Raw genomic sequence first — 18373 nt, forward strand, 5'->3', positions numbered from 1 at the left:
TTGGACATCCTCGAGATTTGTGCCGTAAGAGGCATAACGGACTTGAGTACAGGAAAAGCATCGGTTGTAGAAATTACAGCAACGAATGCAAGCGCATCAACAAAGGCACGACGGTTGCCTACATAAACGAAATTGTGGAAGCCGGCAGCGCTTACGCTATCACAGATTCTACCGAACCTATTCCAAATATGCAAGCTTCTGAAGTCTTCTCAGGCATAAGCAAGAAGACCTCAAAAAACTGTTCTGGCAATACAAGGACTGCTTCTTATCATCAAGAATTCGACAAAGCCGTGTCGCTAAGCGCCGCATTATAACCAAAGAATGTGCCCATCCACTCTGTCCAAGCCCGTACCGAGTTTCTGCACGTAAACGCGAAGCCATAAAGCTACAAGTCAATGAAATGCCGCGTGACGAAATCATACAATCATCCAAGAGTCCGTGGGCATCATCCATCGTATTAATGAAGAAGAAGGATGTATTTCCTACGATTCTGCGTTGATTATCATCATTCAAACAAAATCGTGCGGAAGGATGTGTACCCCCTTGTGCGGATAGACAACACGTCAGACCAGCTGTGTAACGCAAGGTATTTCTAGTCAGTGGACTTGAAGATAGGCTACTGGCAAATTGAAGCCAACGAGAGGGATCGAAAGAACGCCTGCATCATGCCAGGTGGCCTGTTCGAGTTTAAGGTCATGTCATTTGGACTTCGCTGGGCACCTGCAGCGCTCTAACACGTAATGGACATATAGTATTGGCAGGCCTAAAATGGTCGTGTCTACTTGGATGACATCGTTTTTGCTGCAAATTCCTATGATCACCTTAGGCGGCTTGAGACAGTGTAACTGCCCAACAAGTTATCTGGGCTTGCTTTGAAACCACAAAAGTGTCATTTCGCATACAGAGAGCTACTCTTCCTGGGACACGTCATCAGCCAATATGGAGTTTGCCGAGACCCTCAGAAGACTGCAGCTGTAGCGAACTTCCTTCAGCCTGTCGACAAGAAACAAGTGCACCAGTTTCTTGGTTTTGTGCCTCTTGTAAACACTTGTCAAAAACTTATTTTCCTGCATCGCTGCACCCCTTACAGTCCTGATGAAATATGATGTCGATTTCAAGTGGGGAAACCCCACAGATCGAAGCATTTGAGGAGCTAAATGATGCCTGCAGTCCCCGCTCATTCTTTCTCATTTCGACGAACAAGCTGACACCAAAATGCACACTGACGCAAGCAGGACTCACTGCCGTGCTTGTACAGAGAAGAAAGAGTCTTGAAAGGTTTATTGCTTATGCTAGCCAGTCACTATCGAAAGCCAAATATACTATTCAACGACAGAAAAGGAATGCCTTGGCATTATTTGGGCAATGTCAAAGTTTCGTCCCTGCCTATATGACAGGCCTTTCAAAGTGGCGAGCGACCAGCATGCCCTGTGTTGGCTTGCAAACCTAGAGTACCCTTCAGCTTGTCTCGCATAGTGGAGTTTGAAGGTACCACAGTGAACAAGTCCGGACGGAAACATTGAGATGCCCACAGCTTGTCCTGTGTCCCTATTGACAAAGTGAGGGCAGTGGTAAGGGCTTGTTTTTCTCTGCTAAACACATCAATAATGAGAACTAACAGACAAGAAAGCCAAGGAAAGTATAGGGGATGTTATTTTGTAGTAATTATGACGCACGCCAGAAGAAATCTGGCCCTTAAATTTGCCCTCCCTTCGTTCATTCATAGCGAGCGCCTCATTCTGGCGGACTGATTGCCTTGACCCTTTGAGAGTCGAATGTTTTCGCGAAATGCACTCCAAAAACGTGTATTTTTTTATTGCTGAATTAAATTCTTCAGGCGATTGTATTTAAGCAAAAGATTGTCTGTTTTTGCATGACCATAAAGTGATAAAAAAAATCATTGTTGTTACATACACATGGTTTATTCGTGAGTAACATCACGCAAAATCCACAAAAAAAAAACTTTTTGTAAATATACTTTTATAAAACACTTTTTATAAATAAAAGTTATACGTTGTAATAAACATAGCTCACCGACGTACAAAAATACGCTTGGGAAATAGCCCACATCGGAAGAATCGCCGCTCGACTCACTAGCAGCAGAGCAACTGGCGCGCAGTTCCTTAGTGTAAGTGAACTGTGTGAGTGAGCACACGGAAGAAAACTGTATGGTTGTGCGCCCATTCGGAAAGCAAAACGAGTGAGAAAGCTATAATAATCCTTCGCCTTATTGCCAACGAAACGGAGTTGGTTTTTCCGAGTCCCCAAAGCAGGAAACGCAACCGCGGATGCATGGTTTGTGTAATTTTGTGCCGCACGGAAATGGATGCAATCACGCCCCGGTGAGCAATAAAGGAGAGAGCAACAAGCGGTCACCCTTTGAGAAATTAGAAAGCAGACAGACATCAGCTTTGCGGGCACGAGAAGCGATAACCACCCGAAGGACGAAAGTAAAACCAGCCGCACCGCGCGCGCGCACTCGTATGATCAAGCGAAAGCCGGCGCGCCGCTTTGGAAAGGAATAAAAAAAAATGGAAAGGCATCGGCGCGTGGAAAAAAATGCACGTATTCTCAAAGTGTGGCAGCACCTGCCAAGCAACAGAAATGATCGAAAAAGGTGCGCGTTTTAAACATACAGGCAATGTCGTGCATGTACGGCGAAAACCCTATGGTGCCTGTTAGGTGATGCCGTACATGTACGGCATAAACCCTCAAAAGGTTAAGGTAGTATACGAGGGATTATTGTTCAGCTGCCAGCTCGTAAAAAGATCACATGCTTCGTGACACCAGCAGACAGAAAAAGAGTGTTCTCACTCACCGTCATGGCTACTAGCGGCGCTTGCTAACACTCCCAAGTTTAAAATGCACATATATACCCCATAAAGTGGACGGGGGATACCGCCCCTGTAGCTCTGTTGGTAAAGCATCGGACGCGTTATTCGAAAGTCGCCGGTTTGGTCCCTGCCAGTGGCAAGTTATCTTTTCGTCCACTTTACTTTCTTCACATTTACATCATAATTACTACAAAATAGCATCCCCTATAGGGAACCAGCGCTGGAGTTTTCGTGCCGCCCTGGCGGTCAAAGCGCGCACTTCTCAGCCGCTCCCGCGGACGACACGCACAAGGCTGGCTACTAGCGAAGGCGGTGCGGGCACTGAACGCCGAACAAAAAAAAAGGAGGCCGACGGTTACTGCAGCGTATATAAGTGTCATAACTACGTAGGAATGAGAGGTGATATATCTTTCTACGTCTTTCCTGCGAAACCATACGAGCAAGAACGGAGGCAACGTTGGATACAAGCTGTCAGGCGAGCGGGGTAAGTTCGGTCCTCTCTGGCGGCGTCGAGCTGGGGTCTAAAGCGAATTTCGCGTGTTTCATTGTTTTATACAACAGTGAAGACGGCCAGCTATGGGAGCACTTGAGGCACGTCAGTTGACGACGTTGCATCGGCTAAGTTATGAGCTCGAGTGCTACCGCTGCGACGTGCTTGCAGGCGCCGTCGCTGCCGGCCTTGCAGGAACAAGTGGCCCCACTTATCAGGCGCTGAGACGACAGCTAGAGGCGAACACATAAAAACTGCATTAAGTAAACGTGCACAAGTTTTCGTTCGAAATGAAAACATGTAGTGCCAGCGTTGCGATCACGCACGGAAGTCAACTGGCTGTACGATTAAACCAACTGTGCGATTTACTGCGTACAGCTTCGCGCTTATTTTACAAAACTACACGCGCCGTAAAGAAACAGGACAGGAACACGCGGTAATAACCGATCTAGCATCAAATGCTCGCTTACCTGAAGTGTGACATCGTAGGTGGCTTGGTGTACTTGCGAGTGGTATTTCGCTGCAACTTGAGAATCGCTGTCACGGCACGACACCGTCTCTTCCACATCGTACACGTATTTCGCCTTGCACAGCTTCGCCCCGTTTTCAAGTGCCTTTCTGCGGAAGTGGTCCTCAGGCCATGTTATTTTACTAAAGCCATAGCGGAGCACAACTGGCGCTATAGCTGTCGACAACTTAAACAAGCACGGGACCGCGAACCCGGGAACCACGCTAGCGGGTTTACGCAGGCGCGCTCGCCGCGGCACACTGCGAAAAATATATAAAGCTTTGCAAATTTTCTTCAGTATTCTTTCGCTTGATAGCGCTAGCTGAATGAGCATTCGCAGAACCTTGTTAATGTTTTTTCTCTCTCTCAGAAGCTTGAACTAGAGTAGGTCACTCTACTTGAACCGAAGCGAAACGACGCGCACAGCCGAAACATATGCGAGCTGCAACAAATGTCATCGGATAGAGCGGCGGACTTATGCCGCGACTTCCCGCCAGGCGCATTTTTTCGGCGCGCCACCTATCCAGCGCTGGTCTCCCATACATTCCTGGCCTTTCTTGTCTCTTAGTTCCATTTCATGTTGTGCCAAAGAAAAACGAACCAAACTTGCCCTTTCTTCGTTAATAGAAGAGCCTGTCACACGACCCAGTTCTGATTTCTCAGAAGCATTAACAAACCTCCTTTCTCAGTCTTCATCTGTTTATTGTAAGCCACATCCTTTGGCAAAAGAATCAGACATTTGTTTTTTGTGGTTTGTCCAGATGTCCGCCACTTGGAGGACGTGGTAGTGTTCTTCTGCAAGCATGCTTTTCACAGCAACTGCCTACCCAGTCTACCGGTGAGTGTTTACTGCTTGGCGTGACTCAGTGCAGCAAATCTATGGGCCAAGATATTTCTGCAGAAGGGAAGGACATGTGGCATCCCCTGTTTGACTGTTGTTGCTGGCAGTTCTCTCATCAGTGCACTCCAGAATCTGCTGCGTGTGCTGGCCACACTTTTCCGTATTTTCCGTCTGCTCGCCCGCTGCAAAGGGCCTATACTGTACCACAAAATACTACCGTAAAATGCCGAGCAAGCCGCCCAGGTTTGGAGGGGGGCGCTTGCTCGGTCCCGGACCGAAATTCAAGATGGCGGCAGGAGAGCCGCTAAAAATAAAAAATGCCCATCCACGTTTCTAATGAAATGCTTTATACCCCTGTCACACGGCACGTGTAATGTCATTCGCGGCGAATGTCATTCATAGTGAATGTCATTGCTGTCTTGCCTTTCGGGTCTACACGGCCATATGAAATGACATTCGCAGTTGATGTCGACGTTAATCGGCAGGCTACTATGATACCGCGAAATTTACAAATCACGCACTTAGTTCACATATTTTCTCTTTATGGTTATTTATACAACGGTAAACATTATCCGGCTTATTCAAAATATACTGCGACGCGATACAAAAGCATCAGTAGAAAAAAAAATCCGTGTACACATCCAAAGCAAGACTAGCTAAAGCCGCTCACGAGTCACAACTTGTAGTCGGCAATACTTCGGACCGTGACAGCGTTCGTGAATTTCTGACCGTGATGGATGATGATGATCAGTTCAAACGAACGTTAATTGCTTTCCATGGCTGGCAGATTTGTGTTCAACACGTGCGCGACGCTTCACCAAAACAGCAGCGAGCGTTTGTAAACGTGGCTGACAGGTGGCGCTAGCGTCAAGTCAAAGCACGCGCTAATAACCGAGGCAGTGGCCATGTGCGGGAGAGTCCAGCAGAAAAGTCGGAACACGTGATAATCGCCGGGGACTCGAATTTAGTTAGATGCGCAGAAGCAGTCAAAGAAAGGGTGAGAGGCGACAAACGAGTTTTAATAGGGAAGTTCCCGGGACATGGGATGGGATCAGTGATGAGACAAGCTAGCGCAAAACTCGCAACTAATTCAATGGGAAGCGCTTTACTGTTTGAAGCGAGATCGGGTTGCCTTAGAACGGGTAGTTATAAAGCGAGATTCAGTAAAGAAGAAGAACAATGCACGTGCTGCGGGGAAGATCAGGAAACGGCGGAGCATGTTCTGATTGAATGTGGAGACATCCACCCAGGTGTACGGTTGGGCACGAGCCTACATGACGCCTTGGGTTTTAGAGACAATGGAAAGCTGAACACACCCGCGATTGAAATAAGTAAGAGACGGTTAGAGTACTGGTGGCAGAAAACTAGAGAGAAAGGACAAAAATAAATAATGGGAAAAAAAATAAGGACATTCTGCCGTAAAGGGCACAAAACGAAGCTGAAAACTTAAGTTTTTTTTGTCTTCTGGAGTAAAATAGTTTTAATTGAAGTAAAGACACTAGGCCAACGCTAAAAAAAAAAGAGTAAAGGTTTTTTTTTTTTTTTCGAGCCTGGTGGCACACTTGTCACCGCCCCGTTATAAAGGGGACGCTCATAGCATCCATCCATCCATCCATCCAGTGGGACTGCTAGAGAACGGACGTGTTTTTCGTGGGCTCCGGAATGACAGCGTCAGATACGTTTTTTTTTTTTTTTGCATGATTCGAGCTTGTTTTTTTTTATTTTTTTAGTTATATGAGTACATAAGCCACTAGATTGAAGGTTAATAGGGCTTACAACTTTGTACTGTTTCCTGTGTGACAGTTGCCTGGGTTTTTTTTTTTATTATTATTTGTTTGTTCGGACACCACGTGGCTGAAAGGTACACATGTGATTTGCAGTGTAGCATACTTGCGGAGTTTAGTGATATCATTTGGCTTTAAGTGTATTTAATCCTCCGTGTGAACGATCTAGCCATGGTCAAAAAGACCGTAAAGTGTTCAGGGTGCGGAGTGGGATGGAAAATAGAGGTTGGTACGGATGAGAAGACAGAGGGAGCTGACGCCAAGTGTAAGCAATGCGAGTTAGAGGCGAAAATGGAAATAATGATGGCTGCCCAGAATGAGCTCATGGTAAGAATCGCCGAGCTGGAAAATGCGTTGGCGACAGAGCGGGAAAAAACGATGGCTATGGGGGAAAGGCTTAAGTCAGCCGAGGAGGGGTTAGCAAAGGTAGTCATGGCGAACAAGGAAGCAAGCGACAGCGGGAACAGAGGGGCATCGACCCCTACAGTGGTAGACGCGAAGGGGGAAACAGGTTTGGAAAAGACAGGTGCAAGGGTCACAGGACCTAGCTTCCGCGAAGTAGTTTTGGGAAGGGGAGGGGACAATACAGCAGCAGTGGCACGCGCTAATAACCGAGGCAGTGGCCATGTGCGGGAGAGTCCAGCAGAAAAGTCGGAACACGTGATAATCGCCGGGGACTCGAATTTAGTTAGATGCGCAGAAGCAGTCAAAGAAAGGGTGAGAGGCGACAAACGAGTTTTAATAGGGAAGTTCCCGGGACATGGGATGGGATCAGTGATGAGACAAGCTAGCGCAAAACTCGCAACTAAGGCTAATGGACGTAACCTCGTGATAATCGCGGGAGGTCTAAACGACGTCTTGAATGAAGAATCAGCCGAACTAGCGACCACATTAGCGAAAGGGGTAGATGACATGCGCGCCATTTCCCCTCAGGTGCAGATAGTGGTATGCACAATACCGGAGGTACCGGTGCGTGACGTCAACCTGCAAAGAGCGGTTGTCGACGCAAACAAAGAGATATTGCATATGAGTCGAGAGAAAGGCATCGAGGTAGTGGAAATAAACAGAGAGGTGCACAGGTGGGGTGGTTTTCAAAGAGACGGAATACACTTCGATAGGAGGCTTGGTCATGAGGTGGGTTGGCGACTTGCGGGACGCGCAGTAGCTTTTTTGGGGGGCACGCGGGCCCTTCGGTGCCCAGGGTAGCTTGTAATGAGGAAAACAACCAGGGGGACTCTTTGACAGGCAGTATAGCGAAAAACCAGAGAAAAGGTAAAACAAGGGAGAAGGCGCGTGTTGCAATTAGTTACATTAACATGCAGGGTGGCAGAAAAAAAGGAAAAATGGTTAGAGATTGAGGGACAGTTAAACAAGGAACAGATAGGTGCTTATGCGGTTACAGAAACACACCTTAGAGACTTGGAAGAGCCACCACATATTGACAATTATATTTGGAAAGGATGTAACAGGATCACATCGGAAAGGAGAGGTGGGGGTGTTGGAATGCTAATTCATAGCAGAACAAAATAGGATAGAGTGAAGCAGACGTGTTCAGAGCACCTTTGGGTTTCGGGCACAGTAGGTGGAAAGAAAACGTGGCTAGGTGTAGCATACTTGTGGACGGGGAATAACTGCAGAGAAAAGAATCTGGAGATAGTGAAATGCATAAGCACCGATATTAAAGAATTTGGTCATGATGCCGAAATAATCCTTCTAGGGGACATGAACGCTCACATTCGTGACCTTGACGGATATTCAGACACCAATGGCAAGTTATTGGTAGATCTCTGCGAGCAACATAGTCTTGAGATAGTTAACGTGGGGCCGAAGTGTGAGGGGCAGATCACGTGGGAAGTCGGAAACAGGCAATCGAGCATTGATTATTGTCTCATGACAGAAGGAATATATGACAAACTTAGAGAGATGAGAATAGACGAGGAAGGCATTAACAGCTTGGGTAGTGATCATAAACGCATAATATTACAAATGGGATATAAAACTGAAAATAAGAACATAGAATCAAAATTTGGCAGCTTGTATCTAAATGACAAACAAATAACGAATGTAGCCGCAAGAGTCGAAGAAAAAGTAGACGAACTGCCAGGCAAAGACTGGAAGTATAGTGAGCTGCTACATATAATCACAAAAGAAATGGAAAAAGAGAAGAAAACTATTTGTTGGAAAGGAAAGAGAAAGCCAAAAAGTTGGTGGAACAAAGAAATCCGGGAGGCGATCGAGAAGCGACGTGAGGCATCACGGGAGCACAGACAGGCAAAAAAAGAGAAGCGGCCACAGGACGAAGTCAACCAAATATGGGAAATATATTTAGAGCAAAAATCCATCGTGCAGAAATTAGTCGAGGCAAAAATTAAAGGTGAAAGTGAACGCTGGATGACAGAGATTCGCGAAAAGAAGAAGGCCGCGCCTAGGATATTTTGGAGCCACCTAAAAGCGCTGGGTAGGAAGTCTGTCACAATGCAACAACATATGGTAGATGAAGGAGGAAATCAATTGGAAGGGCATGAAGCGCTAGGTTACATCCGAAAGATAACAGCCGATTCGTTTAAAAAGGTCACCCAGGGGATTCCCCCGGTAGGTAATAGTACGCAAAGGCTTGCAACTGACGAAGATGTAGTACTAGAGAATTTCAATTGGAAGAAGGCCGAAGGAAAAATTCCTAAGCGCACTACTCCGGGCTTAGATGGGGTTCCCGTCAGCCTCATTAACGAACTCGGACATAACACTAAAGAAGCACTGCTGAAAGCCGTAGAAAAGTGCTTACAGGAGCGGGAAATACCAGACAGTTGGCGAAAAAGTAGAATGAACTTAATCTATAAAGGCAGGGGAGAAAAGGATAACATTCGCTCGTATAGACCGCTAACCATTACATCGGTGCTATACAGGTTGGCGATGCAGGCAGTAAAATTAAAAATAGAAGCTTGGGTAGAACAAAATGATATTTTGGAGAACTTCAGAATGGATTTCGAATCGACAGGCGGTTAGACGATAATCTTTTTGTTCTTACCCAGTGTATAGAAATATCGAAAATAGAAAACAGGCCCTTATACATAGCTTATCTAGATATCACCGGAGCGTATGACACGTTAAGCAGGAAATTTTGTGGGATATATTGAAAGAAGGGGCATAGGGGACGACTGTATACAGCTTTTGAGGGAAATGTACCGAGAAAATACAGTTTGTATAGAATGGGAAGGAATAAGTAGCAAGGACAGCGTTGAAATTAGCAAGGGGCTGAGACAGGGATGTCCTTTGTCGCCGCTGTTATTCATGCTGTACATGGTGAGGATGGAAAAAGCGCTAGAAGGTAGCAACATTGGATTTAATTTGTCACACAAACAGGTCGGCACGATGGTTGAGCAGAAGCTTCCAGGTCTATTTTATGCTGATGATATTGTCTTATTTGCGGACAGTCAAGATGATATACAGCGACTGGCAGATATATGCGGAAGGGAATGTGAGGCTCTAGGACTAGGATTTAGTGCAACAAAATGTGGATTGATGGTATTCAATGATCACGAAGACCATGCGGTCTTCATACAGGGCCAAAAAATACCGAGGGTAAGCGAGTACAAGTACCTCGGAGTATGGGTAAATGAGGGGGATAGATATATGGAGGTACAAGAGAAAGCAGCGGTAGCAAAGGGAAAGAGGAATGCTGCAATTATGAAGCACCGAGCTTTATGGGGATACAATAGGTACGAGGTGCTTCGAGGGCTGTGGAAGGGTGTGATGGTCCCGGGGCTTACATTTGGGAACTCAGTGGTTTGCATGAAGTCAGAGGTACAATCAGGATTGGATGTAAATCAAAGGACGGTGGGCCGCCTCGCGTTGGGCGCTCACGGGAAGACGACAATTGAGGCTGTAAAGGGTGATATGGATGGACAGGCTTTGAAGTGAGGGAAGCTCAGAGCAAAATGAGATTCGAAGAGAGGCTGAGGAAAATGAAGAAGAGTAGATGGGCAGAGAAGGTTTTCAGGTATTTGTATAGAAAAAGCGTTGACACGCAGTGGAGAAAGAGAACTAGGAGGCTCACCAGTAAATATACGGCTAGCAGTGCGGGCGATATGGCAACAGGGAGCATTAAGCGGAAGGTCAGGGAGGCGGAGAGGACTTATTGGATGACAGCGATGGAAAAGAAGCCGGTTCTGAGTAACTACCGAAAGGGAAAAAACGAAATAAGGAGGGAAAGGTTTTATGATAATTCAAGGGGAAGCGCTTTACTGTTTGAAGCAAGGTCTGGCTGCCTTAGAACGCGAAGTTATAAAGCGAGATTCAGTAACGAAGACGAACACTGTACATGCTGCGGGGGAAACTAAGGAAACGATGGAACATGTACTGATTGAATGTGGCGATATTCACCCAGGTATACTTGTGGGCACGAGTCTACAGGAAGCCTTGGGTTTTAGGGACAACAATGGAAACTGAACACGTCCGCGATAGAAATAAGTAAGAGACGGTTAGAGTATTGGTGGCAGAAGAGTAGAGATAAAGTACAAAAATAAATAATGGGGGGGGGGGGGGAATAAGGTCATTCTGCCTTAAGAGGCAGAGAGATAGACCGTGAATTTATAAATTTTTTTTTGGTATAATAAGATAAATTTAATCAATGTAGACAAGGTATTAGGCCAGCATGAAACAAGGAAGCTTTTCTTTTTTCTTCGAGCATGGTGCAGACATGTCACCGCCCCGTTATAAAGGGAACGCTCATAGCATCCATCCATCCATCCAGTCTGGAAACGAGAATATAGCTGCACAATTGCTTCCACTATCGCGTTGTACGTTGAAATGTTACCGAAAAGTTAACAACCTTTAATAAACATCTGAACATCGTTTACACCTGCTTTAAGATATCGATTTGTAATCTCTTCTCAAGCGCCTGTCGACGAGATTACACATGTCGCGCTTCCATGAGTTCGGTGAACACATTCAACGGCCGAATGTCATTACGGTGTGAATGTCATTCACTATGCCCGTTGTAGCAGCAACAAAAATGCCATTAACACTAATGTCATTCGCCGCGAATGACATTACACGTGCCGTGTGACAGGGGTATTACTTATTGCTGTTTTTATTCCCTCGTCACTGTCATACCATTGAAGCAGCGACCGGTTTGACCGATATACGACCGGCCACATGACAACAAAATTTCATAAACAAAATTAGATACGCATTCAGTGTACTCATCTTTGGTTTCTTTTTACACAAGCGATGCTCGTCTTGAAAAAAAAGTGGCCACAGGGGGAGGGGGGTGCTTGCTCGGTCATTGGCACTTATTTCAGATTCGGAAGACGGGAGGGGGGCGCTTGCTCGGCATTTTACGGTATTCAGGAAAGCGATCGTAGAGCACTTTTCATTGGCTATATTGAAACACGTCAGGCCTCCCCCTCCCCCCTCGCATGTACGGTGCAATGCGTGACGACACGGAGCAAATGGAATGGTTCGGTATATGCCCGCAGAGCTACAGTAATTATCAGTCACAATCATTGTTGTCGTCACGGTTACGGATCCAAGCTCACGCTCACACTTCACTTAGCGCTGTGCTGAAGTCTGTGGACTTTGGCGTTGAATTGCAGTGTTTTGTTAAAGGCGAAAGGGTGCTCACTGCTGATCACTTTGTATTAACCAGCCTGAGGAATTTTAGTGTTGTGCTGAAGTAGTTGAAATAGTGCCGTGTGTGGAAACACCCACCTTGTTTCGGCAAGCCGCATCATATTTAATTTTTTTACAATTAAGCGCATTAATGCAAGCCAGCTGTTGAAGAAGGCAAAATGTTGGTGCGAGCAGGCCTCTCCCTAAAGGCTGGCACTTGTGCGCAGCTTGAGATTCTGGTTGTGTCCTCTTAAGTTGTTTTCTCACGCACTGGAAGTCTAAATTTTTAGGATGTACTGCGCACTTTCTGTATACAGACAAAAAGCAGATATTAAATTTATGCCATTTATATTTGAATACGTTTTACATTAAGCCAGGTCTGCATGAGTTATTATACGGCCCCGCCACGGTGGTCTAGTGGTTATGGCGCTCGACTGCTGACCCGAAGGTCGCGGGATCGAATCCCGGCCGCGGCGGCTGCATTTTCGATGGAGGCGAAAATGTTTGAGGCCCGTGTACTTAGATTTAGGTGCACGTTAAAGACCCCAGGTGGTCGAAATTTCCGGAGCTCTCATAATCATATCGTGGTTTTGGGACGTTAAACCCCAGATATTATATTATTATTATTGCATGAGTTATGAAAGCATAATTAAAGTGTGAGAAGTGAATAACTACAGTGATTCATCACCAGTTCTAATTTTTCTTAGCTATCTGGATCATTTTCTGTCAGTTGAAGCCACTCCTGACACGAATATACCCGGTCTTCTTTTTGCTCGGATGTCAGACTGGGGCACAAATTTGAAACAAGTCTTCCTCTTTTGAAGATCTTAATTGTTCCACGATCTTCCCGACAGTACCCTTGCTGATGTTTAGGTCCTGCGCTATCATCCTGAAGGACTGACAGCAGTTTTCAGGCAGCCTTTCTCCACTTTTTAATGCGACAGCGTTAAAGAGCTCGTATTGCAGAAATTGCGCCGTCGGCGTCGGTGTTGGTGCCGGCGCCGTTGGTTGTGAGCCTCTGCTTGGAGCTGCACTCAAAGTAACTTTCATGCTTCCAAAATATGCGTCCTGTATACAGGTGCCACAGTACGAGATGTAATATCGTAGTAATATTGCGTAGTACAAGTGTGCATTGCCATCGGGCGTCACACCATGTCAATATCATAACGACTTGGTGGTTTAAAGACAGCCACCCATTACAAAAGGCACACACATTACTGCGCGTATTCCCTTAAGACCACGTAGTGGGTGCATCGCAACTTCGAAAAAGTTTCTCGCGCATAATTGCTCCCGGTTTAAAGCATGCTACCCATTACATAAGGCACACACCTTAGTGCGCGCATTCTCTTAAACTCTCGTAGTGTTCGAACTGCGCACTAGGGGCAGGATATCGCTATCGCGTTCAACTCTTAAAGGCGAAGCTTAAGCGTCCCCCAATTTTTCAACAGTTCTAACGGTTACTGGACGGCCAGGCCTAAGATCGTCCGGGACCACCTCCCGACCTTCACGAAACCGTCGATGTCATGCAGAAATGTTCGCTCGAGAAAGAACGTCAGTGTTGTAAGCAGTTTCAATCACGTCCATGGTCTCAGTGGCTGTTTTGCCAAGATGTGCTTTTGGGTTAGTTGGTTCATAATCGCAGTAAAACAGCGCCGGCGAAAAACAACAGACCAGATGAGAAGGACACGTAACACAAGGCGCGCAAAAGTCCAGTTGCGTTAATATAAACATCTGTGGCAGAACAGCGCCTTGTGTCACGTGACCTTCTCGTCTGGTCTGTTGTTTTTCGCTGGTGCTGTTTTAGTGCAGTGTTTTGCCATGTTTCATGCAAAACTTGATGGCTACTCTCTGCTCCACTTTGCTATCCATGACGAACAAACGAAGCACTGTTCACTGAAATCTCTAACCCACAAAATTCACACCACAACTTTGTGAATTCTTCACGCAATGCACAGCGTACTCGTCACTTAAAGCTACAGACAATAACCCCTTGGTTGCTCCATTAGCTATCTTGCAGTGTGTCCAGCAGGCCCGTAGCCAGGAATTGTTATGGGGGGGGGGGGGGGGCTGCTTGTTGAAAACCTTTACTATTTGAGAAAACACCTATTTTAATTATTTATTTTTGGTAAAAAACACCACCAAATTTAGAGGGGGGGCTAGCCCCCCCCCCCTCCGGCTACGGGCCTGGTTGCCAGACTCGGAACTTTGTAAGCACACTGTGTATCAACCATCAACCGACTTCGTTGTGCGGGCTGCGCTTGCAATTACAGCACGCATGGCGCACATGCGTTAACGAAAGATGAAGAACTACACCCCTGTAGTCCTCGTCTTGAACAGTGACGTCATTCTGACCGTCTGCTTGTTGCGCTCATCGGTGCCTCTGTTTTGGTTTTACCGTTGAATTTTGTTGAATTTCATTACGCCACAATAATTACTAGAGGCCGCTTTTCCGAAATCTCAAAGCTGCAATGGGTTCCTCGCATGAAGAACTTCAATTCTCCCATTCGACATAGCCGCCAAACCCCACTAATTTAAAGTTAATAGTCTTAATTTCTTAACTACTGTCTCAATAATGTATTTACCATCTCAAGACGCCTGCCTCTACAGAAAAAACAATTGTGCACGGAGGAAGCGACCAAATATCGCATTTTCCTGATTTTTGAGGATTTTCGGACACATTTCTGTGACACGCTGTCTAGTTTTTGTTGCACGGTCATGCTTTACAGCATGGTGACCGCATGGGTGCCACAAGAAAAGAATTATTGATACCAGTCACGTCTACGTATCTCATGAACGAACTTATCGAGAGAAAAAAATTGGCCGCGTATCTGCATGCTTTGCTGCAAATGTCGTCTAAAGACGATAGAAGAGGCGCTGCATGAGATATGGACGCCATCTGGCAATACGTCGGGAAACATGAGTGCTGTGTTGCGGGCTGGTAGTCCCGGCGCAGCAGCAGGCGAAGACCGGCGGTGACCAACGCGACCGTTGGGGACGCCAGCCAGCCCGAACACGCGGTTTGGCGCGAAGCGCTAAAGCAGAAGAAACGTCCGCACTCAACGAGTACTCTCCACACACTCTTTTATTTACACGTCGCCAGGGTAAACCAGGAATGCCAGAGCGGCGCCCCATGGCATTCGTACAGTGCCATACAGAACCGAAACCGAAACACAACAATGAGCTCGTGCAGAGGGCACGGAGGAAGGGCAAGTTCAGCGCAGCTTAGGAAACTAGGGTCTTTAGAATTACGTATGTATGCATTTTCTATTAAAGGAACACCTAATACTTACCTAGTGATGTTGCGCCTCAGATATGCGTAAGTTTGCTTTTTGATCGACAATTGTACACAAGTGTGAACCTAGTCAGCCGTTCAAGATGGCTGGCCCTTGGGCAAGTGGTTCAACTTTGGCCGAGTGGCTGAACTAGGGACGTGCCGACAAACAGCAAGACAGACCAAAATTTCTCCGTTTAAATATCCCAAGAAAGACTATCGTCTTTAAAAAAATATGGGACGAAGACCGGAACATGTGAGGCGGGCCGCTAGCGAGGTGCCCGCGGGCCGCGTGTTTGAGACCCTGCTCTACAAGAAGGCGATCCTCGAGATAACCTGATGTGGATTAAGATTTCCGAGAAAGAGTAGAATTAACAGAAGGTGCAGCGGCAGCGAGTCGACTGCCCCACATTTATCGCTTTTGAACAGCCGGGCGAATCCGCCGTCACCGCTGCCGGCGTGTCCGCTTATGTAGCTTCTGCTGGTGTATCTGCTGAAACAACGGCTTGAAAAAGTGAAAACTATTTCTTTCCGTGTTTTGCATCCATAACTTGAGTTTGATACGAAATGAAAAGCTCAGGAAACGGGAAAAGAGAATGCATTATCTTCATTTGTCAGCGATGTAGGTAGAAGTTGCGAAGCGGCAGTGCACAGCAGCGGCAGGGCAGATGTGAACGTTTTTCGACGCGCGCGGGCTCGGTTTTCCTGCCGTTCTTGCGTTTTCGCTCGCTTTTCGCTTCTCAAGTGTGAATGCCCCTTTGGCTAACGGCATGACCGCTGAGCCGGATGAACAGGCAATAATGGTGTGCAATGTTTTCCTTAGGAGCTTTCCGCTCATTCCATTTGTGGCATCTTGCAACGCCAGTGGCAAGGGAAATAGTTTCGTGTGACCCCGCGAAGATCGAATTGAGAGTAGGCGTTTTTTTTTTGACCAATTTGTCGGAACGGAATGAAAACGAAACACGAAAAAAAAAAACGATATTTTGACCGGAACGAAAGCGTAACTGAAGCTTATCTATTATTTCGTTCCGGAGTGAAACCGAATTTTTTTCAATCGTTTTTCGGTTCACGAGAAAACTTGGCAATACGGAACAACTGAGGTCATGCAACGTGAGCAATTATGCATATCTCAGGGTGCACTATTAGCGCATACCTCGGGCAGGAATTCCAAAGCAAAGATATGTTGAAATTGTCCGAAAAAACGAAGGCAGTGGCAACCAGAGATGTTTATATTAACGCAAGTGGACATTTGCGCGCCTGTCACGCAAGCCAGCGCGAAGGGGTCATTGTCGGCGCTGAAGTTTGTTACAGCGAAAGCTGTTATAGAGATCACAACAGCCGATTTTGGTGCCATAGTTGTCCGCCGCCGCCGGTGTCCGTAACCGCTATCTCGTGAAATAAGCAAAAAAGATAAAATGAGAAACAAATTTCTCGGATCAGATGGGATTTTAACCTGTGCCCTCTGCGTGGCAGTCAAGTATTCCACCACAGTGTCACGCTGGTGCTTGTAACTCCTTCGCAAAAATACTATATACAGGCGTCATGTCGGGCAAGGAATCGTGTTAAAATATGTAATATAGCGTGGCAGAAGAGTAAAATAACAACGTGGCGTCACACAATGCGAATTGTGAAACGAGTCGGTCGTTGAATGCTTCCAACCCGCTACAAAGGACTGAGCCATAATTCTTCATCTTCATCATCTACAGCACAAAGTGCACATTATGCCTTACAGATGTGTAGCGGGCACCACGATTGTCCGAAAAATGTCATAGTGGGTGCTTCGCTACTTCAAAAAAATTAGGATGATTTATGGCGTAATGGGTACCTTGCATGTGTACTTGTATTAGTTGCACCAAGAGAGTCTACAACGAGATCTAGAAAGGCCGCTCTTCCAGCTTTTGCTGTGACTGTGCTGCGTGGTTCCGCGCAGGCCTGGCGATTCTTTATCAGAACAGTGGTCTCGCACATGAGAGAGTATGCTCAGTGACGTGTTGCTTCTGAGATCGTGCTCACCATTGACACAAAGCATTGAGCCCGAAAAAAAAAAAACTGCAACTGACTTTTGAGAAAATAAATACTATGACTTTGAAGGGTAGACTGGTTTGTGCTAGTTGGTAGGAATTCGTGATAATCATCTTAACCCTTTGAGGGTCGAGTTTTTTCGCGAAATCCACTCCAAAATGTGTAATTTTTTATTGCTTAAATAAATTCTTCAGACGATTCTATTTAGGAAAAAAATTGTCTAAAATTTTTTTTCGTGACCGTAAAGTGACAAAAAAATCTGTTTTGTTGTTACATACATATGGTTTATTCGTAGTAAAATCAAGCAGAATCCTAAAAAAAAAGCTTCACAGTTTTTTATGAATAAAATTATGCATTGTATTAAACATAGCTCACAAACATACAAAAATAAGCGCACCAGAGTACGTTTCCGGTTAAAAAACGCTCGTGCTCTAACACTAAAAACTTTTCAGCGTGTGATAGTCCTTTGAAGCATGGCTCCCCGCGCACGCGTTTCAGATGTCGCTTCTTGATCGTCGTCGGAGTCTGAACTCGTCAAAAATCCTTGTCTGACGAACTGAAATCCAATGAATCAGATTCTGATCGGCAATTGGGGAATAGTCCGCATCGGAAGAATCGCTGCTCGACTCACCGGCAGCAGCGCAACCGACGCGCGCTTCCATAGCGTGAGCGAACTGCGTCAGTAAGCGCACGGAAGAAAACTGTGGTTCTGCGCCCGTCCGGAAAGCAAAATGAGTGAAAAAGCTACAGTAACACTTCGTCTTATCGCCAACAAGACGTAGTTAGTTTTTCCGAGAACCCAAAACAGGAAGCGCAATCACGGCGGCGTCGTTTGTGTAATTTGGCGCCGCACGGAAACAGATGTAATCGCGCGCCGGGGTGCAATAAATGAGAGAGTAACAAGCGGTCACCCTTTGAGAAATTAGAAACCAAACAGCCATCAGCTTTGCGGGCGCAAGAAGCGAAAACCACCCGAAGGACGAAACCGAAACGATCCGGACCGCGTGCGCGCG

General features: G+C 46.2%; 1 protein-coding gene across 1 annotated transcript in view; it reads left to right on the plus strand.

Annotated features, from left to right (window-relative positions):
* LOC119386535 (vacuolar protein sorting-associated protein 41 homolog) overlaps positions 1–18373 on the plus strand; it is a 203378-nt gene that overhangs the window by 179658 nt on the left and 5347 nt on the right. The window contains exon 22 of the mRNA XM_037653803.2: positions 4594–4670. Within this exon, the coding sequence (XP_037509731.1) occupies positions 4594–4670 (77 nt within the window). The remainder of the gene's footprint in view (positions 1–4593; positions 4671–18373) is intronic.

Source organism: Rhipicephalus sanguineus, chromosome 3 (genome assembly GCF_013339695.2).
Source record: "Rhipicephalus sanguineus isolate Rsan-2018 chromosome 3, BIME_Rsan_1.4, whole genome shotgun sequence".
In the NCBI taxonomy this organism is placed as follows: Eukaryota; Metazoa; Arthropoda; class Arachnida; order Ixodida; family Ixodidae; genus Rhipicephalus; species Rhipicephalus sanguineus.